Raw genomic sequence first — 23,279 nt, 5'->3', positions numbered from 1 at the left:
AACTGAAAAATGAAGTCAAAATCAAAATATTGAGACAAGCTGATTCTAATTTTCACATCAAACAATTGAACTCTAAATCACGGCTGAAATTATCTTCAGCCAAGAATCAGATTTGTTGTCATTAAAAGGACAAAGCTCCATCTCAGCAGAATGGCATATGTTAAGTGATACGATGGTCTGATCATTTTTTAAAAATTTACTTTTTGCATTCATACTGCAGAAGACTGGTGTAACAGAGCAAAAAAAGCATCTGCCAATTTAGATGAATAATTAATATTTCAATGTATGTTAAATCCATTCTTCCATTCTACGCATAGTACATTCTTGAATCTTGACTTAAGGTACAGGACAACTTTGCAATTACAATTATGCTCTGGATCATAATACAATTTAAGTACATTTCCAAAAATATTAGTCCTGCAAAAATATTGCTTGCTAAATACATTTCCTTTATCTCGGCTATTTAACAAATTATATACATCCCAAAGTCCATAACTCAAATGAATTTTACATTACTTTGCATTTGAGAAATCTATTGCAATGCTTACCTTTGCACAGTGAAGATCCTTATGCTTCTTGAGCAATTTGTCAGCTTGCTGTATAGCCATCTTGTTGTTGCCATTGTCTAGATAATCTGTTCAACAGATATAACTTATTAATATTTTTATCCAAATTTGGAAATGGTATTGTGGATATAAGCATTCATGGAACAAAATGGAATGCAAAACTTAGGCAGTACTGTAAGCAACAAGCTTAGAGAGTGTAAAAAATAAAGTTGCTGGGGGGAAAAAATGCAACAGCAAAGAGCTTGCTCCTCCAAATGGACCACAACCTTGTTGTAGAGTTTGGAGGCTTGTGTACCTCAATAAGCTGACAAGATATGCAGGCTGGAGTCAGGGCTTTATGCTCTGGCTCTTGGTAGGGTCACTCATGTTGAACAGGTCAAAGGATAGAGGACAGACCAAGAGTCCACTGGTCCTCCAGGTTCGGGGGTTCAGCTCAGACCAACATCCCTGACTGGTCAAAACAAAATTGTTACAGAAACAGCAATTCTTCTACATCTGAGAGTGACGGTATTCCTCAGTCTTCACCCAGGACTTGCATGACCAACAATAATAGAAACTGAGAGGAACCTACTGACATGATGAAGGAAGCTCTGAACACCACTGGAGATGGAGGATCTTCATTGCTGCACTAAATGTCAATGGTGTAATGGGTCGTAAGTAAATAAAGAGCTTGTCTGCACCACAGCATCACCCAGGATGTGCTGAAGAAACATTTTCCTTGACTGCTAAGTGTAGCACTGTAGAAAGAAACTGGTAAATATCCCTTAGCCATTCAAGGCCACCTATTGTGGCCTTTGCGTACTAAGAACACAAAGCAAACATTTCCTTACTTTCACTGTTTATAGTTCTTTGAACCACCATTTTAGGCATAATATAGGGTAGATATTGTACTACTGACGGTAACATAATCATACCTTGAGCACAGGAATTTTATTGTGGGGGCAGCAAAACTTTTGAAGTCAGTTCATGAGAAACATTTTTACTTGAACAATGCCTGGTTAAAAAATAATTATCTGGGTATTTTAAAGAAATGTTTTCTCTGGTCCAATCATTGCTGCTTGTTTGTCATTCCACAACTCCAATGCTCCTTTCCACTTCATAAATAACCTTCACATCTTCTATGCTCTTTTAAAAAACGTACCTGAGCCCCTATCTGATTGATGGGAAAGAGCTTTTATTTGAAAGGTTCAATCAAAATTCAGTCACTGGAACACAGTCAGGTCCCTAAGGCCTAAGGTCCTATGGTGTTACTCACAATTTCACATAATAAACAGCAGATGCTGCAAATCCAAATAAAGTCAAAAATGCTGGAAATTCTCAACAGGGCAGGCACTATCTGCAGAAAGAGAAGCAGTTCTATATCAGGTTTAAGGCCCTTCACGAAAAGAGCTCGATCTCCTGGGCATTTCAAAAATTTCACTTTTTGCTTTAGGATTCAACAACAGGTTTGATCTGCCTTTCACACCTTTAATACGTTCCTTTGTTCTCTCTATAATTACTCATTAATCTATATCATTACTTTCATTAACCAGATTGCTCCGAAAACATTGTGATAACCCTGGCTTCACAATGCATTTCCCTTGCACCACCCACCTCTCTCACTCTTGCACCTGAGAAGCCTAAATCTAATTTTCTTAAAGCAAACACGAGGAAATCTGCAGATGCTGGAAATTCAAACAACAATACACACAAAATGCTGGTGGAACGCAGCAGGCCAGGCAGCATCTATAGGGAGAAGCGTTGTCAACGTTTCGGGCCGAGACCCTTTGTCCTGTATGATCATTCACTTTGATAGAAGAAATAAAAGCCTACAGAATTTTCTACATAGAGAGAAAACTCAAAAATCTGAGACTCAAAGGGACTTCGCTCCTCGTACAGGATTCCCTAAAGTTATTTTGCAGGTCAATCGGTAGTGAGGATGACAAATGTGATGTTAGCATTCATTTTGAGGACTAGAATATAAAAGCAAGGATGTAATATTGAGGCTTTATTAGGCACTGGCGAGGCCTCTCTAGGAGTATCGTAAGCAGTTTTGGACCCCTTACCTTTGAAAGGATTGGAGAGGGTTCAAAGGAGGTTCACAAAAATGATACCAAGATTGAAAGGCTTGTTGTATGAGGAGTGTTTGATGACTCTAGGCCCCTCCTCACTGGAATTCAGAAAAATGAGGGATGGCCTCATTGAAAACTATCGAGTGTTGAAAGGCCTTGACAGAATGGATGTAGAGAGGATGCTTTCTATGATGGGGCAGTCTAAGACCAGAGAACATAGCCTCACAGGAGAGGGACATCCTTTTAGAACAGAGATGAGGAGGTATTTCTTTAGCCAAAGTGGTGAATCTGTAGAATTAGTTGTCACAGGCAGGTGTGGAGGCAAAGTGTTTATGTATATATAAGGCAGAGGTTGAAGATTCTTGACTAGTCAGGGCATGAAGGGATACGGGGAGAAGGCAGGAGATTTGGGCTGAGGGAAAATGGATCAGCCATGTTAAAATGGCAGAGTAGGTTCAATGGACCAAATGGCCTAATTCTGCTCCCATCACTTATGGCCTTATGACAAACCATTAAGATTAACTCACATTCAATGGCATGTAAAAGAATATGAGACTTCACTGAAATAAAATTTGAAAAGGGGTATACTGGAGGATAACAGTTCATTTTGTGTAAATGTATCTAGAACTGAGGGAGTATATCTCAGGAAAAGGAGTCACCCATTCAGTTCTGATGAGGAGGAAATTTCTTTTATGTCGAACCATGGGTGTTTAGTTGTAAAGTACATTCAACATTCCATCATTGAATTGTTAAGCCTAAAAGGAATAAAGGGAAATGGAGAGCAAGACTTCAGACTGGCCATGGAACAAACTCATCCTAGATCAGTACTTGGCCCTCAATTATTTACCTGAGCATTAGGACCATATCCTTCACTTGCAAGAAAAGTTGATGCGCCCTTTGCAATTACTTGGTTTTCTGTATTAATTACTCAAAATATATGGTCTGATCTTCATCTAAATCACAATGATGCACAAACACAATCTGCCTAAACTAATAACACACAAACGATTGTAGTTTTCATGTCCTTATTGAACACATTGTTTAATCATTTACAGTTCAGGTTGGGGAAAAAGTATGTGAACCCTTGTATTTAATAACTGGTAGAATCTCCTTTAGCAGCAATGTCCTCCATCAAACGTTTCCTGTAGCTGCTGATCAGACTTGCACAATGGCAAGAAGGAATTTTAGACCATTCCTCCAGATGAACAGTCTTCTTCAGGTCAAGCCACAGCATCTCAATTGAGTTAAGGTCTGGACTCTGACTTGGCCATTTCAAAAGACAAATGTTCTTCCTTTTAAACCATTCTGTTGTTGATTTACTCGTCTTTTGGATCCTCTTGTTGCATCATCCAACTTCTATTAAGCTTTAGGTGATGGTCCACTACCCTGAAAATGATCCTGTAAAAGGTCTTGATACAATTTTGAATTTATTGTTTCCTCAACGATCGCTAGCTGCCCAGACCCCGAGGCAGCAAAGCAGCCCCAAATCATGATGCTTCTTCCACTATGCTTCACAGTTGGGATGAGGTTTTAATGGTGGTGTGCAGTGTCCTTTTTCCTCCAAGCAAAGCATTTCAACCAAAGAGTTCAACTTTTGTCTCATCTGTCCACAGAACATTGTCCCAGAAGAAGCACTGTGGAACACCTAGGTGGTCTTCTGCAAATCTGAGATGTGCAGCAATGTTTTTTTTTGGAGAGCAGTGGTTTCCTCTGTGCTGTCCTTCCACGAACACCATTCTTATTCAGTGTTTTTCTTATAGCAGACATGAACAGAAACTTCAGCAAGTTCAAGAGATTTCTGCAGGTCTTTTGCTGTTACCCTTGGGGGTTTTTTCACCTCCTTTAGCATTGCATGTTGTGCTCTTCATGTGATCTTTGTAGGACACCCACTGCTAGGCAGAGTGGCAACAGTACTGAATTTCCTCCATGTGTAGACAACTTCTCTTACTGTGGACTGATGAACACTCAAGCCTTTAGAAATGCTTTTGTAGCCTTTTCCAATTTCATGCATCTCTACAATTCTCCTTCTAAAGGTCCTCTGAAAGTTGTTTTGATTGAGGTATGGTGCATATAAACAAATCTTTCTTGAGAAGAACAGGCTCTGTAAATAACCTGATTTTGTGTGTTTTTTTATATATAGGGCAGCTCGACAATTCATCTCATCGATTGGAACACCTGACTCCAAATAGCTTTTGTAGAAGGCATTATCCCAGAGGTTCACATACTCTTTTGAACCTAGACTGTGATTGTTTAAATGGAGGACTCAGTATCGACGAAAAGTAGTACAATTGTTTGTGTGTTATTAGTTTAGGCGGATTGTGTTTGTCTGTTATTGTGACTTAGGTGAACATTAAACCACATTTTATGAGTAATTAATGCAGAAAACCAGGTAATTGCAAAGGGTTCACATACTTTTTCTTGCAACTGTATTTGTGTTTATCTAAACGTCTCAAAGATTGTTTCAGACTCCAATACACCCTCCAACATTAATATACCCCAAGATCCCATTTAAATCTCCTACTTCTCACCTTTAAAATGTTCACTTGTTTTTGATACCCTACACTTTAGGGAAAAATAAATTTTGACTACCTACACTTCCATGACCTAGATATATTTTATCAGGTTACAGGTTCACACATGATTCTGGAAGGCCATCTCACATGCAAAATAGCAATTCTGGACTAAACAAATCACAGGAGGCAGCTTGTACACCATCACCTCCCACAAAGCAAAACCAAGCAACATAAATGGCCATGAAGTTTCTCTCCCAGATCAGCTCAATACTTTGTTTACTTACTTTGACCTCAAAAACATGGAAAGCTTGTGGCCCAGATAGCAGACCTAGCTGAGTACTGAGAGCCTGTGTTAATCAACTGGCTGGAATGTTGACTCTTGTTTCAGCTGTCTGAGCTATCCACCTGCTTCAAGCAGGCTTCAATAATACTGGTGCTTAAGTAGAATGTGATAATTTGCATCAATGATTATAGACCTGGAGCACTCACATGCACAGTGATGAAGTGCTTTGAGGGGATGATCAGGAAGCATATCAGCTTCTGCCTGAGGACCAACCTGGATACAATCCAATTTGCCTGCCATCTCAAAAGGTCAACGGTAGATGCCATTTCATTGGCTCTTCACTCAACCCTGGAACATCTGTACAGTAAAGGCACAGTTGTGGTCAACACCATCATCCCCTGAAACTCATCATTAATCTCCAAGACCTGGGCCACCGCATCTTCCTGTAATTGGATCCTCTGTTTCCTTACTTGCAGGCTCCATCTCCTCCACTCTCACCAACAGCACAGGTGCACCACAAGGCTGTGTGGTTAGCTCCCTGCTGTACTCACTCTATATTTATGATTGCAAAGCTAAATCAGCTCCAATGCCATAATTAAGTTTGCTGATTATACCACTGCTGTTGGTCAAATCTAAGGTATTACCATATAGCAGGGACATTAGAAAATCTGACTCAGTGGTACCATAACAATCTCTCACTCAAAGCCAAAGAACTGATTATTGACTGCTGAAAGAAAGAGCCAGTGGTCCATGAGCCAGTCCACATTAGGAGAATGCTGATGGAGAGGGTCAGTAGAATTAAATTCCTTGGTGTTAACATATCAATGGATCTGTCCTGGGCCCAGCAAACAAGTGTCATTACAAGGTGGGACAGCACCTCAGCATGTCATCAAAAACTTTGAACAACTTTTACAGCAGCAAAGTGGAGAGTATCCTATCTGGTTGCATCACAGCATTGCATGAAAAAAGCAATACCCAGGAACAGAAAAGGCTACGGAAAGTCCATCGCTGGCAAAGTCTCCTACAATGAAGTACATTCATATGGAGTGCTGCCACGAGAAAGCAGCATCTATCCAGCCCATGCCCTTTTCTCACTACTACCACTGGGCAAGAGGTCTCACACCACCAGGTTTAGGAACAGTTATCACCACACAATCCACAGGCTCCTAAACCAGCATGGATAACTTCATTCACTGCTACTCTGACCTGACTCTACAACGTAGAGTCTCACTTTCAAGGACTCTATATAACATGTTCTTGTTTACTTTTATTACCACAGTCTTGGCCTATTTATCTATAGTTTCTCATAACATTTTATTTCTATTTTTCTGTGAATGCCTGCAAGAAAATGAATCTCAAGGCATTGTATGGTAACGGACTTTGATAATAAATTTACTTTAAACTTTGAGCCTCTTTTGCTCCAGGGAAAACAAGCACAGCCTATCAAATCTTAGCAACATTAATAATAAATAAAAAAGCAACATATATTGAGAATATGAGATGAAGCATCCTTGAAGGCAGTCCATAGGTTGTGGAAACAATTCAGTGATGGGGCAAGTGAAGTTCAGGAGCCTGATGGCTGAGCAGTACTAATTGCTGCTGAAACTGGTGGAGGGAGTCCTGAGGCTCCTGAACCTTCTTCCTGATGGCAGCAGTGAAAAGAGAGCATGTCCTGAGTGGTGGGGGTCCCTGATGATGGATGCTACTTTGCTGCGACAACGCTCCATGTAGATGTGCTCAATGGTCGGGAGGGCTTTACCCATGATGGATTGGGTCATATCCGTTACTTTTCATTGGATCTTCTGTTTGAGGCACTGGTGTTTCCATACCAGGCTGTGTTGCAGCCAATGTACTCCCCACTACACATCTATGGAAGGGAATAGAAACAGGTAGAAGGCAGAAATTGAAAAGGTCCCCTGGACTTGCACATCAGTGCGATAGTCAAGTGAGATAGTACCATTTTAAAGTTCCATATTTGCAAAGTTTAAGTTAAGCATGGAAAACAAAGACCAAGAAAATTACTCTCCTTGAAGCAAATAACACGAAGACATGACAGAGCTATTCAAAATTAGACAGGGTTTTATTGACGTAAGTGAGGAGGTTTCTTGTGGTAACCAGAGGAAACAAGTTTAAGGTACAAGGCAAAAGAACTGGGGGGACAGGAAGGGCTTTCCTGTCAGTCTATGATAAAATGTACTTTTAAGTTAACCCTAGTTCTTTTCAATATCTTGTTTCTGTATAAGATCACTTTGCTGATGGTGGGAATTCTTAACAAGTGTTCTCTCAACTAAATATATGCTACTTGAATCACTGTACAATAACGTTCATGACACATTTCACAAACCAGTTCTGTGCTTCCTGCATCATGGGTTCATACAGTGCCTATAAAAAGTATTCACACCCCTTTGAAGTTTTCATGTTTTATTGTTTTACAACAATGAATCACAGTGGATTTAATTTGGCTTTTTTGAAACTGATCAATAGAAAAAAAAGACTTTTGTGTCGAAGTGAAAATAGGTCTCTACAAAGTGATACAAATGAATTACAAATATAAAACACAATCGAATTGATTGTAGAAGCATTCACTCCCCTGTAATCATCACTGCTTTTAGAAGTCGCATAATTAGTTAAATGGAGATCACCTGTGTGCAGTCAAGGCGTTTCAATTGATTGTGGAAAAAAATACACCTGGATCTGGAAGATCCACATGCTGGTGAGTCAGTATACTAACAAAAACTACACAATGAAGACGAATGAATGCTCCAAGCAACTCTGCAAAAAGGTTATTGGCAAACACAAGTTCGGAGATAGATACAAGAAAATTTCCGAGTCACTGAATAAGTCAAGAAATAGGAAGAATATGACACAGCTGTCAATCTGCCTAGAGCAGGCCATCCTCAAAAGCAGAATGACCATGCAAGGAGACTAGTGAAAGAAGCCACCAAGAGGCCTATGTCAACTCCAGAAGAGGTACAAGCTTCAGTGGCTGAGATGGGAGAGACTGTGCATAGAACTGTTGCCTGGATGCTTTACCAGTTGAAGCTTTATGAAAGAATGACAAAGAGAATGCCACTGTTGAAAAAAACTCTCATGAAATCTGGGCTAGTTTCCCAGAAGGCATGTGGGAGACTCCAAAGTCAGCTGGAAGAAGGTTCTATGGTCTGATGAAACCAAAATAATTGAACTTTTTGGCCATTAAGCTAAACACTATGTTCGGTGTAAGCCAACACTGCATATCATCAAAAATACACCATCCCTAATGTGAAGAATGGTGATGGCTGCATCATGCTGTGGGGATGATTCACTGCAGCAGGCCCTGGAAAACTTGTGAAGGTAGGAGGTAAAATTAATGCAGCAAACTACAGGGAGATCCTTGAGGAAAACCTGATGATGCACTCTACAAGAGAACTGCGACTTGGGAGAAGATTTGAAAAGACAATGACCCCCAAGCATAAAGCCAAAGCTACACAGGAATGCCTTAAAAACAACAAAGTTAATATCCTGGAATGGCCAAGTCAGAGTCCAGACCTGAATCAAATTGAGAATTTGTGGCTGGACTTGAAAAGGGCTGTTCACACATGATCCCCATGCAATCTGACAGAGCTTGAGCAGTTCGTAAAGAATGGGGGAAAATTGCAGTGTCCTGATGTACAAAGCTGATAGAGACCTATCCACAGACTGCAGGCTGTAATTGCTGCCAAGGGTGCATCTACTAAATACTGACGTGAAGGGTGTGAATACTTATGCAATCAATTTGTTTCATATTTGTAATTAATTTAGATCACTTTGTAGAGATCTGTTTCACTTTGATACAGTCTTTTCTGTTGATTAGTGTCAAAAAAGCCAAATTAAATCCACTGTGATTCAATGTTGTACAACAATAAAACATGAAAGCTTCCAAGGCAAATGAATACTTTTTGTAGGCACTAAATATGAAAATATGATAGCTATTAATGAGTGCCTGGAGTCTTATTAGTCAGTCAATTAAAGGTAACTTGGGTATACATAATAATAATAATAATACAGGATGCCAACATGGGAATGGATAGAATGTGCAGTATCTTTACCAAGCTGCAATGCAACCAATCAATATACCCACTACCAAATATCTAAAGAAGTTTGTCAAACTCTTAGATGCATGCCAAAAATTTGCAAACTCCTAAGTACAGAAGCTGCCATGCTTTTTTTCATAATATGTGCAGGGCCCAGGACAGGTCGTCTGAAATAATGACACCCAGGAATTTAAAGTTATTAACCTTCTCCATCTCTGATCCCCTAATGAGGACTGGTTCATGGACCTCCAGTTCGAATGTTCAATGTTCATCAATATTCCATAGTGTCCTACCATCAACAGTACTCCTACCTTGCTTTGATATCCCAAAATACATAACCTTGCATGTCAGCATTAAATTCCACCTTCCAAAGCTCAACCCAATTTGCCTCTAATCCACATATCCTGCTGTAGACTTGAACCAATTCTTCATTACCCTTAACACCACCAATTTTCCTATCATCTGCAAACATACTAATCATCCCTCCTTCTTAACAAACCGTGTGTTCTTACAGAATTAATGTATGTCTGATTTATTATGTTGCAATATAGCATCTAATGGTAAACACAAAAGATTCTGCAGATGCTGGAAATCTTGAGTAACACACACACACACAAAATACTGGAGAAACTCAACAAGTCAAGGCTGATAAAGGGTCTCAGCCCAAAACATTGACTGTTTATATCCATCCATTGATGCTGCCTGATTTGTTGAATTCCATCAGCCTTTTGTGTATTGCACTAGTAACAACCTAGGTTTCCCAGAAAACAAACAGCCCCCACATTTTGTTGAAGATTGATGAAAAAATTAACAATCTCACACTTACATGGTTACTGTGGGACTTCTATAGGCCTCCCCAAAAATCAGACACATAATACAAAGAAAAAGGTTTCCCAAACTATGGAACAATAGAACTCTAAAGTTTGGTGTCAGATATGTGAAAGGAACAGAATGAAGAAAGAGCTAAGAATATTTTTTAAAATCCACAGATTTATTACTTTCTGAGAGCACATTAAGCAAGTCAGCTGTCAAAAAAATTAAAGCAACTCCCTTTAAGATTTTGAGCCTATCAAGAAATGCTTTTCATAGAAATCCTAGTATTAATGTGGAATCATCCCAATATAGGTCATTTAAACTGTAGATCGATGGGATATAGAAGGGGAAATGAGAGAGCAATGTGACACCCCATTCCTGGATCAGAATATCTTGTTTTCCATTGGTTTGTCTTTAAATTTCTAAGCTCATCATTCCAGTACCAAAGAATCATTGACTTGTGTCTTCCATTCACTTTATTATGAGCAAGAATTACGTTTGAAATTCATTAGATCATATCAAAATCTTGCATGAAGAAAATTCCCATATTTTTCAAAACTTTAGTGAACAAAGGACAACATTATTCAACCACTTCTCTGAAGAAACACTTATTCCCAAGAATCAATTTACTCGGTCTGCTTCTAAGGCAAATTCATCCCTTCTTAGTGGAGAGACCAAAACTGTAGTCCAGTATGAAAACCTCATACAAATGTAAGCATGGCTATTGGTCCTTTTCTAAGTACCCTGTGCCACGGTCGACATGATACCGATCTTTCTAACTGCTAACTGAACTTGAATATGAGCCTCGTGTATTTAATAAAACTAACTCATCAAAATCCTCCGCATCCCAACGTACACTATACTTTGTTTTTTAAATAATTCTATTCTTTCAAATAAAAATGGAACAACTTCAGCCTTTTCTGAATTATAATTCAATGTTGTACAGTCAATTCACCTGTCTACATCTACTTGTACACTTATGTTGAGATACAGCACGGTAAAAGGCTCTTCAAGCCCAACAAGCTCGCACCACCTAATTACACCCATATGACCATTTAACCTGCCAATCCATCGGTCATCGGAGGAAACTGAAGCGGTCATGGGGAGAACCTAGAGACAGTGCTGGAATTGACCCTGGGTCACTGGCACCATAATAGCATTACGCCAATCGTCATGCTACCATGTTCATCTCACTTTGCTTTTTAGCTAACATCAGCAAAAGTAGGTCTATTATATTTGATATCTTTATTAGTTCATCAATATATTGTAAATAACTTAGGGCCCAGGTCTGAATCTTGCAGATCCTGAGCAACATCAACTGGTTATCTGATCATTTATTCCTACATTTTTCCTGAACTTTAATGAATCCTTTTTCCTTGATAATGTGCAACCTTCTCGGTAAGGAATCTTACCTAATTTCCTTCTAAAAATCTATTGCTTTTCCCCTTAGTTACCCAGACAATTCTTTCTTCAATAAAACTAATATACTAGGGATGATAGAACAGTTTGTGGCCTAAGGTAGAAGGAGATGATTTATTAACTTCAAACTTTCTGCATAATCACTCAAGAGTTGAACTGCATGTACATGTAACGAGAGCTGTATAACTCATCTTCTACCTTACGCCACAAACTTATCGATCACCCCATGTACCTGTGAAAGTAGTCCTTATAATTAATTCATGCTGATTGTCCAATCATTGTAGGATTTTGTGACACAGTTATTGAAATATAATTTTCCTTACTGGCGAACTGGGTGTCACAGCAAAAACTAATTCAAAATCAAAATAATTGCCGCTAGCCTACAATCGCTACAGGGTTGTTATACTTGCATGATGCAGCCTCCAACTCCAATGAAATGACTGCTCCAAAGAGTCAAATTCTTTATTCAACCCTTTATTAGCAATTAGCAAACATACAATCTTGAATCGATATTAAGTGGTCAGTGTAGATACATGACCTCTGCCAGTCTCAAACTACAAACTGCCATGAAATAAGCAAGAATACACAACTTGCTTTCCGTTTTTACAACACCTCGTTTTTACTACACCCCCACTATTGTGACTAGTTACAATAATAAACATGCAACACAGATACATGGCTCCTACAATGGGCTATATTTTCCAATTTTCCAACTCCCACCTTCCTACAAATGGAGTTTTCAGCTTACTGGGATTTTTCAATGAGGCTCAAAGAGTAACAACACGGTGGCAGTGGTAGAATGGCAGGCAGGGTGCTGAGGATAGCTAGAAATTAAATGAGGCAAATTACATCCAAAGAGTGTCAGTCACTCTTTTAAGATGTTGAGTTTCCTTTAAGCATTAGGGAAACCAAGATGCAGCAAAATACCAGGTATCCATGGCTACTTTTTGACATTTCAAAGCAGCAATAATTCTATTCATCCAAATGACAAGATTTTATTCTATTCCTTTAAATACCAAACTGGGAATAATCATTATTTGTGACAGAAGACTTTACTGAAAAGTGTTCACAAATTTCACATCTTTAGACTGCACATACAGACAAATTATAATTATGTGTTTTTTGTCAGTTAGTCTTGGTCTGTCTTGTGTTTATGTGATATCATACTGGAGGAACATTGTATCATTTCTTAATGCATGCATTACTAAATGACAATAAACGAGGACTGAGTGTCCTCATAACCTAATCTAATCTAAATGTCTAAGACTGTCCTCCTCCTACCTGCATACAGGCAGCAGCTGAACAGCAAAGCTCCAGAGGAATGAACGACAAAGAGGTGGTCACGGGAGGCAGAGGAGCAGCTGCAGGAATGCTTTGAGTCGGTGCACTGCTACATGTTCAAGGACTCAGAGGATCTGAACAAATATGACACGAATCTGAATGCTGTCACAAACTTTATAAAGTCGTGGATGAGTGTGTCTCCACAAATCATTCAGAGTCTTTCCCAACCAGCAGCCTTGGATGAACCAAGAGGTTCCCAATCTGCTGTGAGTAACAGATCAGTGGCATACAAGTTTGGCAACCTAGATTCAAGAGGTTCAGACATATCCTCCAGAAAGCCACCTCACATGCAAAGTGACAATTCTGGAACAAATGTGAATCACAGAAAGATGCTCAGCAGCTGTAGCAGGGCTTGAATGGCAAGGCATCTCCTACCAAGTAAAACCAAGTGACATACGTGACAACAAGGTTTCACTCCCAGATGAGCTCGTTATCTTTTATCCTCGCTTTGACTGACAAAACATGGAGGCACCTTCACAACCAAATGCTTTCAGTCTGAGGTTGACGAGAGAGCATCCTTCAGGAGGGTGAATCCACAGAAAGCATCCAGATCAGATTGGGTATCTGGCTGGGTACTATAGACCAGTGCTGATCAACTGGCTGGAGCGTTCACTGAGATCTTTAACTTCTCACTTTGACAATCTGAGGAATCTACCTGTTTCAAGCAGACTTCAATTATATCAGTGTACAAGAAGAACACAGTAACCTGCCTCAATGACAATTTTCCAGTAACATTTACATCCATGGCGATGAAATGCTTTGAGTTTGATGAAACACATCAACTCCTGCCTGAGGAGCAACTTGGGCCTGCTCCAGTTTGCCTACCGTCTCAACAGGTCAACAGCAGATGCCGTTTTATTAGCTCTTCACTCAACCCTGGGACATCTGCACAGTGAAGATGCATACATCAGGATGGACATCTGCACAGTGAAGATGCATACATCAGGATGGACATCTGCACAGTGAAGATGCATACATCAGGATGGACATCTGCACAGTGAAGATGCATACATCAGGATGGACATCTGCACAGTGAAGATGCATACATCAGGATGGACATCTGCACAGTGAAGATGCATACATCAGGATGGACATCTGCACAGTGAAGATGCATACATCAGGATGCACTTCACTGACTACAGCTCTGCATTCAACACCATCATCATCCCCTGAAAACCAATCAATAAGCTGCAGACCTAGTCCTCAATACCTCACTTTCCTCATTTGCAGACCCCAGTCAGTTTAGCTTGGCAACAACATCTCCTCCACAATCTCCATCACCACAGGTGCACCACAAGTCTGTGTGCTTAGCCCCCTGCTCTACTCACTTTGTACTGTGAGGCTAAGCACAGCTCCAATACCATATTTAAGTTTGCCGATGACACCCCTATTGCTGTCAGAATCAAAAGTGGTGACGAATCAGCAGATAGGAAGGAGACAAAATCTAACTGAATGGTGCCACAACAACCTCTTACTCAACATCAACAGAACCAAAGAACTGATTATTGACCATAGGAGGAGGAAACCAGAACTCCATGAGCCTGCTCTTATCTGGGGATCAGAGATGAAGAGGGTTTAAATTCCTCAGTGTTATCAATTCAGAGGATCTGTCCTGGGTCCAGCAAGTATAAAAGCAGTATCTTTACTTTCTTAGAAGCCTGCAAAGATTTAGGATTTCATCTAAAACTTCTATAAACATGTGGTGGAGAGTACATTGACTGGTTGCATCACGGTCCGTCCAATGCCCTTGAACAGAAAAGCCTACAAAAAGTGTGGATGCAGCCCAGTCCATTACGGGCAATGCCCTCCCCACCACTGAGCACATCTACACTAAGCGCTGGAAAGCTGCATCCATCAACATGCACCACCATCATCCAGCCCATGCTCTCTTCTCACTGCTGTTATCAGCAAGATAGATAGATAGATAGATACTTTATTCATCCCCATGGGGAAATTCAGCAAGGAGGTACAGAGCCTGAGGTCCCACACCTGCAGGTTCAGAAATGGTTATTACTCCCCAAGCATCAAGCTATTGAACCAAAGGAGATAACCTCACTCACCCCAACACTGAACTGATTCCACAACCAAGGATTCTATAACATTCTCAATATAACTTATTTAATTACAGAAACACAAGGAAATCTGCAGATGCTGGAAATTCAAGCAAGCACACACAAAATGCTGGTGGAACGCAGCAGGCCAGGCAGCATCTATAGGAAGAAGTACAGTTGATGTTTTGGGCCGAGATCCTTCGTCAGGACTCATGTCTTAGCCCGAAATGTCGACTGTGCTTCTTCCTATAGATGCTGCCTGGCCTGCTGTGTTCCACCAGCATTTTGTGTGTGCTAACTTATTTACCTGTCTTTTTTATTTGCATAGTTTATCTTTTGCACATTGGTTGTGAGCAGTTTTCATTGATTATGTTGTTTCTTTGTATTTACTGTGAATGCCTGCAAGAAAATGAATCTCATGCATATTGTGACATACATGTACTTTGATAATAAATTTACTTTGAGCTTTGAAATGTTCCCTTCTGCTTCAGGTTCAGCCTTTTTGTTATTCTGAAATCACATGTCACCTCTGCTAAAGTGAATAGTAATGGAGCAGCAGTTAAACTACTGATCTAGTAACAGCGATGTGGACGAACAGTTCAGAGGCACGATTTCCAAAACCAGAACAACAGATGTAGAATTTAAATATAGATTAATAATTTAGCAAAAATCACTAGTTACTAGCAATGATAAGAATATTTCATTTTCTTAATATACACTTTCAGCAGCCAATTCATTAACTTTCCAATTTAGGATTTATCCATCAATGTTAGATCATGTCAGTTTGAGTACCCCTTAACAGAAATTCCAAAATCCAAAAACCTCAGAAATCCATATTTTTTTCAGCACTGACGCAACTCTCAAAGGAAATAGAAAATACCACAAAATGCTGGGAAGGTTCCCAGGTGATGTGTAGGTCTCTGCACACCACAGACAATTCTGAGAAGTGACCTCACATATGTAATAAACGGAAGTCAAGGAAAAATAGAAAAATATTGCACAAGGTGAAAAATGAAGATCTCAATCATGTGTCGTCAGCATGGGAGTGAACATATGCCGCTTAACGGTATGCTGATCATGAAACAAGCAAAGATCTATCACGCAAAATGAAAATTGAAGGTAATTCAGAATATCAGCAGGCTGGTTGCAGAAATTTAAGAAAAGGCACAGAATTAAATTCTTAAAGTATCTGATGACAAAAATCTAGTACCAGAACAAGTCTGTGATGCTGATTGTTTTCATACCTTAGAAGAGAAAAATACTAATACAGTGTACTGTAATCTTCTAAACAAAGCATGCCATAGTAGGGAGACTGAAAGCCTGCTGCTGTTTTGTTGTTGTCCAACAGCTGATTCAGGTATTCTCCTGATGCTGCTGTGCTGCTTTTGTTACCCTGCACACATTATAATTTTCTTTATATTAATGGTATGTACCGTAATTATTTTTACTATTAAGTACATGAACAAGTGAAAGAGAAAGTCTGCTTACCAGTAGCACATAAATTCAGAGTTGGAAATGATGGGCAACCCCAAGCTATCACACTTTATATTCCAAAATCCGAAACTCTTCCAGCCCCAAACATTTCAAGCAAGGGGTACTCAACCTGTATATCCATTTATTTATTAACACAACTCATATTCTCATGAACACTTGGTAACTTAATTGTAGTGATGATGATAAAGTGCTCAATATACATAATCACATACTTAACAACAGAACAAAAGATCATTTGTATAAAATGCTTAAAAGGAAATGAAAGTGTCAACACAATCCACTTTATCAAATAATGACCCATTAATTAAATGAAGTCACGTTACACACTGTATAGATAATTCAATTTCATTTTGAAACAAAAAGATACTAAGTTCACTGCGTTAGTTCTGCATTACCTTTAGTTAAGTATGGCAGTTTCCCAAAAGTTACTGAGCTCCTGCTATCGGCTAACCGGATTCCGTGACCAAAATCATCATCAGACCAAATATCATTAAGATGTAGTTCTAGACAAACTCTGTTCGCTGCAATGCAAGTTAAGTTGACACAGACGTCTGCATAACATGTAAACTACTGGGCTATACTCCGAAAATTTCATTTGCTTCACTTTCACCAAATAGTAATTCTCTGAAAGCTCCATCTCAATCTGCTGGGGAAATCAACAGGTTCTAGCGCCAGTAGAAATACCACACTGGAATACCGCTGTCCAAAGGCCCAATTAACTTTTCTTAAATACATACCCACTAAAAAAAAACATCAATAATAAAATGTGAACCTCACATCAACCCTGAACTGCCAGTCAGTAGAAACATTCGTTCACGGGTTGGATTCTCAAGTGTGGTGTAACTCAAGCTCCAGGACATATCTGCGGCCTAGCAACAAAATGAGTCAATGCGTAAAATTAGCAGCGCAAGCCGGTACTGGAGGCGCTTAGCTTTTGATTATGAAATATGACTGGACAAACGTTGCACATACGAAACAAGGAATAGTTCCATTACCGTATATTGGACGCAGCCTCCTGTCATTGGGATCCTGCACATGGCTACGCGCCGCCATGATGACTCTCCGCTGCTGCACATGTGCAGTTCAAGCCAGTTCTTCTGATCACTGCGCATGACCATTGCCGGAGCCGCCGCCGAGCTGGAAGCATGCGCAGAGGTGTGATGGCTTGTGGCTTCAAATTATGTCTAGGTTTCACTCTAACCAGGGCTGGCAAACAGCCCGAACCTGCCCAAATTGTGCTTCTTCAACATCAATTGTTGAGCTTGGCTTGTTTCCTCTGAGCCAGAAGTTATTTCTTTTTAAGAATACACGGTACTACTTGGATACACGGTAATGTATCCAAGTAAACATTATGAGAAGTCCTGATGAAGGGTCTCGGCCCGAAACGTAGACTGTTTATTCATTTTCATAGATGCTGCCTGACCTGCTGAGTTTCTCCAGCATTTTGTGCGCGTTGTTTTGGATTTCCAGCATCTGCAGACTTTCTCGTGTTTATCATTAGAGGTTGGTTCATTGGGTACCAGTTATCGGGAACATAATGTGTTCAGGTTCCAATTCAGCGTTTCAGTAATGTTAGGTTCCTTGGGGTCAGGACTAAATTGCTTACACTTCAGTTTTGTGGCAGCGAAAAGAAGTCCAGTGAGAGATCTTTGGACTCTCCTGCAGGTAGGGCAGGTGCATTTTGATGGTTGAGATGTTTGGCAGTTGGAATCCCTTCCCCTGTTTTCATGTGAATGTTCGATGACTTGGCAGATCCTCTTTTCTTCATTTTGAGTGGACATTGGCCAGGGATTTCTATAAAACACAAGAGGTTCCTCAGATGCTTGAAATCCAGAGCAATACACACAAAATGGTGAAGGAATTCAGCAGGTCAGGAAACATCTCTGGAAATGAATGAACAATCACTGAGACCCTTCAGATGTTTTTTTTTTCATATGTTCCTGAACCTTTTTCTCTGTCTTCATGAAAATGCCCTGTCATGTCAGAGCTTGGAGTAATATGCTTGATTTAGGATCCTGCTGTTGATAATGAAGTATGGAGACAACTTGATCTGCTGATCAAATTTGTTTACGTAGGATCAGAATCACAATTCTAGGAATGTTGGCTACAAGAGGGCGAGGTGACAATTCGCTCTCCCATCCTTGGAGGGTATTGCCGACATAGTATTGGTACCTTTCCAGCTATTTGGGGTGCTTAATCAGGTTGTCTATAATCTTAAACCATACAGGGGGACAAAAGTTACTGTAACGGTATGAACCTCGTGCATGGCGATGGGGTGCTGCCATTTAAAGGCACAGTACATTTCCTTAGGGGACAGGTGAGTTCTGGGCTGGACGTCCTGGTCACTTAAGGAAGGTGAAGCATCTCCCATAGCCTTTCCTTTCCAGGTGTAGCAATCGCCACAGGCTCACTGTTTGGCTTGCCGTGCAGGAGGTCACTCGATGTGGCCTCTCCTGTTCCCCCCTCTTGTGACGCTTTCATGTGGTGTCCCTGTTCTTACTGAGTTTGCTATGTCACAGCACAACCGAGTGCCCAGCGGTATAACTGGCCAGGCAGGCTGGGCGCATCAGCTTTGGCTGGCCCCCAGCCTAGGAGAAGGACAACCCCAATTCCAAACGCGGGTAGATGGGACTCATTAGCCTTGCCAGGCAGTCTGTCTAGGAGAAGGGAAACCGATACTCAACCTACAGCCTTGTGGTCGCCAGCAGCTCGCTGTGCCAGGCCTAGAGAGTTGAATCGGTCCGCGCACCGATCCTCACGATCAACCTATACAGTACAGGTGGAATGAAAAGTCCTACAGCGATGGAGAAGGGGTGAAATGACAGGTGTTAGCCTCTACAGTCACCAACGATCTTGCCATCATTCCTGAGGACTCTTATTCCCTCCTGATCTTCACAAGCGATAAACCAGCCATCATAATCATCGTCACATTTCCTCAGCTGATTTTAGAGCAATGTTGCTGAAAAGTAGGTACTGGTGATTAAGGGCTCCCTAATGTTATAGCCAGGGGTGGTAATGGGGATAAGTTCACACCACCTATTAAATACTCTCAATGGCGTACGGCTCAAGTAGCCTCTGACAACCAAGTCCAGCTCCTGGCCTTCATGTGTGGCTTTGCTATTGAGTCTGGCCGAACCGATTCTACTGACAGACAAGGGGCGGCGGGGGTGGGGAGCATTACTGGCGCCTTAAAACCAGCTGCTTCAAGCAGATGGGGCTCGTTGGTTGTGGTTGGCCGCTTATCTAAGAGAAGGAAAACTGATCTCAAACCTCCACTGCTTGCGGCTATACCCACTCATGGGGAAGGCTTTGGGAGTAAACCACAAGGAAAGATTCAGAGTTGGAGACCCTAAAGCAGTCCTACGTTGAGTTCAACATTAACTGGCAACTCCTGCAATGCTGCTGGTGCCAAACTGTATGGCTCTCTGCCGTTCCTTTGGGTTCATCAGATGTGTAGCGAGGGGGAGCTTGCTACATGGGCAACAGGCTGCTCTCTGTATTGTACTGCCCTGGCTTCCGTATGTAGGCAGCCGGCACGCAACCTCCATGGTCGACCCTGACCAACAGAGTGGTAATTAAGGTAATTAATGTTTGCCCTCACTAGAGGAAAGTGTTTGATGTTTTGTAAGGTCTCCTCAAACATCTTGTTCATCAGGAACAACAATCTGTTGGAGAAACTCAGGGGATCAGTCAGCATCTGTGGGGTGAGGAAAGGAATGGTTGACATGCTGGGTTGAAACCCAGTATCAGGACTGAGACTGAACAAATGAGATTTTAAAGAGGAGGTGGGGAGTGGTGAGATAGGAGCCTGTGGTGAAGACAAGTGCTGATGGCAAGTTCAAGATCATGTTTCAAGTTCATGTTTATTGCCGTAGGCATACATCCACAAAGTATGAATGCCATGAAAGTTAGCTTTTTACAGCAGCAGGAGCATAGTGCATTACACATATATATTAGCATAAATTAACATATACATGATTTACATGACAAAATATGCATAATAACAGGGGGGCACACCAAAGGTTTGCAATTGGTTGTGTAGATTAACTCCACTCCAGTAGGAAGCCTTTCTGAGTTGAAGGTCAGTACCGAACAAGGAAGATTGACAAGAGGTTTGGTGAAATGATACAGCCTTCAATGAGTTTCAAACTGCATTAGGTCATTATTCTTTGAATTAGAAATCAGTAATCAGATAGGATAGAATAATTTGAGTTTTGGGATTGAGAGTATGAAACCATAAGATATAGAACAGAATGAGTCTGCTCTGCTGCTCAATTGTGACCGATTTTTGTTTCCTCCTCAACTCTGTCTTCTGTAATAACCTTTAACCGCTTATCAATCAGAAAGAACTATTGATCTCTGCCTTAGATATACCCAGTGACTTGCCCTCCCAGAAGATTCTGAGTTCTGTCCCTTGACCCGATCCAGTGTTGATTAAGGGTCTTGACTCAAATGTCCTGTTTATTCCCCTCCATGGATGCTGCCTGGCCTGCTGAGTTCCTCCAGCATTTTGCATGTGTGTTATCCAATACTTGATGGTCTGACTGATGAAGGCCAGCATTCCAAAACCTTTCTTGACCACCCTGTCTACCTGTGACTCTACTTTCGGGTAACAATGCACCTGAACTCCAACTCCCTCTATTTTACCACACTCGCTGGGGCCCTATTGTTTATTATGAAAGTCCCAGTTTGATTTGATTTTCCAAAATGCAATACCTCACACTGATCTGAATTAAACTCTATTTCCCTTCTGTTGGCCCATTTATCCTGCTGATCAAGAGCCCCCTGTAATTTTTGATAAACCTCAGATTATCCTGAAAGAATGGGGTGTGAAGAACCATATTGGTACTAACATAGACATTAGGCATCAAGACATTCTCCAAGCAGATTTTATGGAGACTGGGAAGACATTAAAAAGCAGTAGTTCAAACTTTAGGGTAACTTTAGGGTTACACTCATTGCCCTATTATAATAAGTACAGATTGAAGAAGACTAGCAAATGTATGCATAGGTAGAGAAGAACAGAGAAAGAGGACAATATTTCTGAAGGGTCGGGACTATTTCTGGAGCAGGTAGAATGCATACACAATGGACGGGTTATATCTCAGTAGTCAGGGCCAATAATAAAGGACCATAATACGGTGTATGCATTTAATGTGAGAGTGGCAAGTTTTTTTTCCAAAGATTCAAGGTACATTTATTATCAAAGTATAAAACCCTGCAATTTGTCTTCCTACAGACAGTGGCAAAACAAAGAACGAAAACCATGGAACCGGTTCAAAGAAAAACATCAACCCCCCCCCCCAACCCCAACATGTAAATAAAAAGAACAAGTTGTGCAAATGGCAAAAAAGGAGCAAAAACCACAGACTATAAAACACCAAACCATTATTCATCCAATCAGTCCATGTATATTCAGTTCAGTTCAGTCTAACTCTGCGTCTTCGTTAACTTCAGGCTGCAGAGTCAGTCTAGCCTGATAACGATCGTACAAAGTAGCATTAAGAAAAGGGGCAACCAGAAACCAGAAGCACACTATCAGGTGAACTAGAGCCCAAACCACAAACCTCATTGATTAGACTTTGCCGATGTATCTACACAAAGAGTGGTGAGTATCTGGAATGTTCTGCCTGCAGTGGTAGTGGAGGCAAATGCAATACAACAGAGACATTGAAGTATCTCTTGGATAGTCACATGAATGTACAGAGAATGGAGGGATATAGGCATTGTGTAGCAAGAAGGTATTAGTTTATTAAATTACTGGTGTAATTAGTTAGGTATAACATTGTTAGGCAAAAGGGATTGTACCTGTGCCGACTTGCTCTTTGTTCTAATAACCATGCCTGGGAGTTTTGGAGAAGGTGATGGGAACCTCATGGGGAATTTGGGAAGGGGAAAGTGGAAATTATGAAAGAAGTAACCAAAACAAATAGGTTTCAGAAACAAAGGCAAGCACCAAGTGGGGGCAAAATGAGAACTGTCTCAGCTAAATGCTGGTACCTCCATGGCAAGGTAGATGTGTTAATGGCACAAGTAGAAAAACAACATAATGGAAAGACAGCTGCAGGTTGGCAAAAATTCAAAGACTTTATTCCCTAGAGTGTAAATGATTGAGGGGAGATTTGACAGAGGTATACAAAATTATGAGGGATACAGTATAGGTAGGGTAAATTGAAGCAGGTTTTCCCCACTAAGGTTGGGTGAGGCTACAACTAGCAGTCATGAGTTGAGAGTGAAAGGTGAAATGTTTAAAAGGAACGTGAGGAGGAACTACTTCACTCAGAGGGTGATGAGAGTGTGGAACAAGCTTCCAGCATGTGGTGGATGCGGAGTCGACTTCAACATGTACAATAAATTTGGATCGGTACATGGATGGGAGGGCTATGGTCTGGATGTGAGCCAATGGGACTGGACAGATTAATGGCACAAACTGGATGGGCCAAAGGGCCTGTTTCTGTGCTGTAGTGTTCTAGGAATTCTATAGTTGAAATTTCATGAAGCTATACACTAACTGTGAAGTAGTGCTATTAATCAGGGAAAAGTAGTTTAGATCACAAACACAAAGAAATCTGGAGATGCTGGAAACTGTGTTGCTTTGGATCAGTTTGATGATGTAGTTTAGTTTGTGTCATGAAACACCAAAGGGTGAAAAAAACATCAGTGGATGTTATTTATGGGTCAAATAGTAGTTATATT

The 23,279-nt window shown here is 40.7% G+C and overlaps 1 protein-coding gene across 2 annotated transcripts in view; it reads right to left on the bottom strand.

Moving 5' to 3' along the window:
- The window catches only part of naa25 (N-alpha-acetyltransferase 25, NatB auxiliary subunit), an 86,146-nt gene extending 68,471 nt beyond the window's left edge, over nt 1-17,675 (bottom strand). For both annotated transcript variants that reach the window (XM_073065785.1, XM_073065786.1), the window contains exons 1-2: nt 17,579-17,675; nt 549-634 (exon numbers count right to left, since the gene is read on the bottom strand). In XM_073065785.1, coding sequence (XP_072921886.1) covers nt 549-634; nt 17,579-17,636 — 144 coding nt within the window. In that variant the 5' untranslated portion in view covers nt 17,637-17,675. The remainder of the gene's footprint in view (nt 1-548; nt 635-17,578) is intronic.
- Nucleotides 17,676-23,279: the final 5,604 nt, after the last annotated feature.

The sequence above is a fragment of the Hemitrygon akajei genome, chromosome 14, assembly GCF_048418815.1.
Source record: "Hemitrygon akajei chromosome 14, sHemAka1.3, whole genome shotgun sequence".
In the NCBI taxonomy this organism is placed as follows: domain Eukaryota; kingdom Metazoa; phylum Chordata; class Chondrichthyes; order Myliobatiformes; family Dasyatidae; genus Hemitrygon; species Hemitrygon akajei.
The sequence above is the reverse complement of the archived record's forward strand: the minus strand, read 5'-3'. Positions and strand labels throughout refer to the sequence as shown.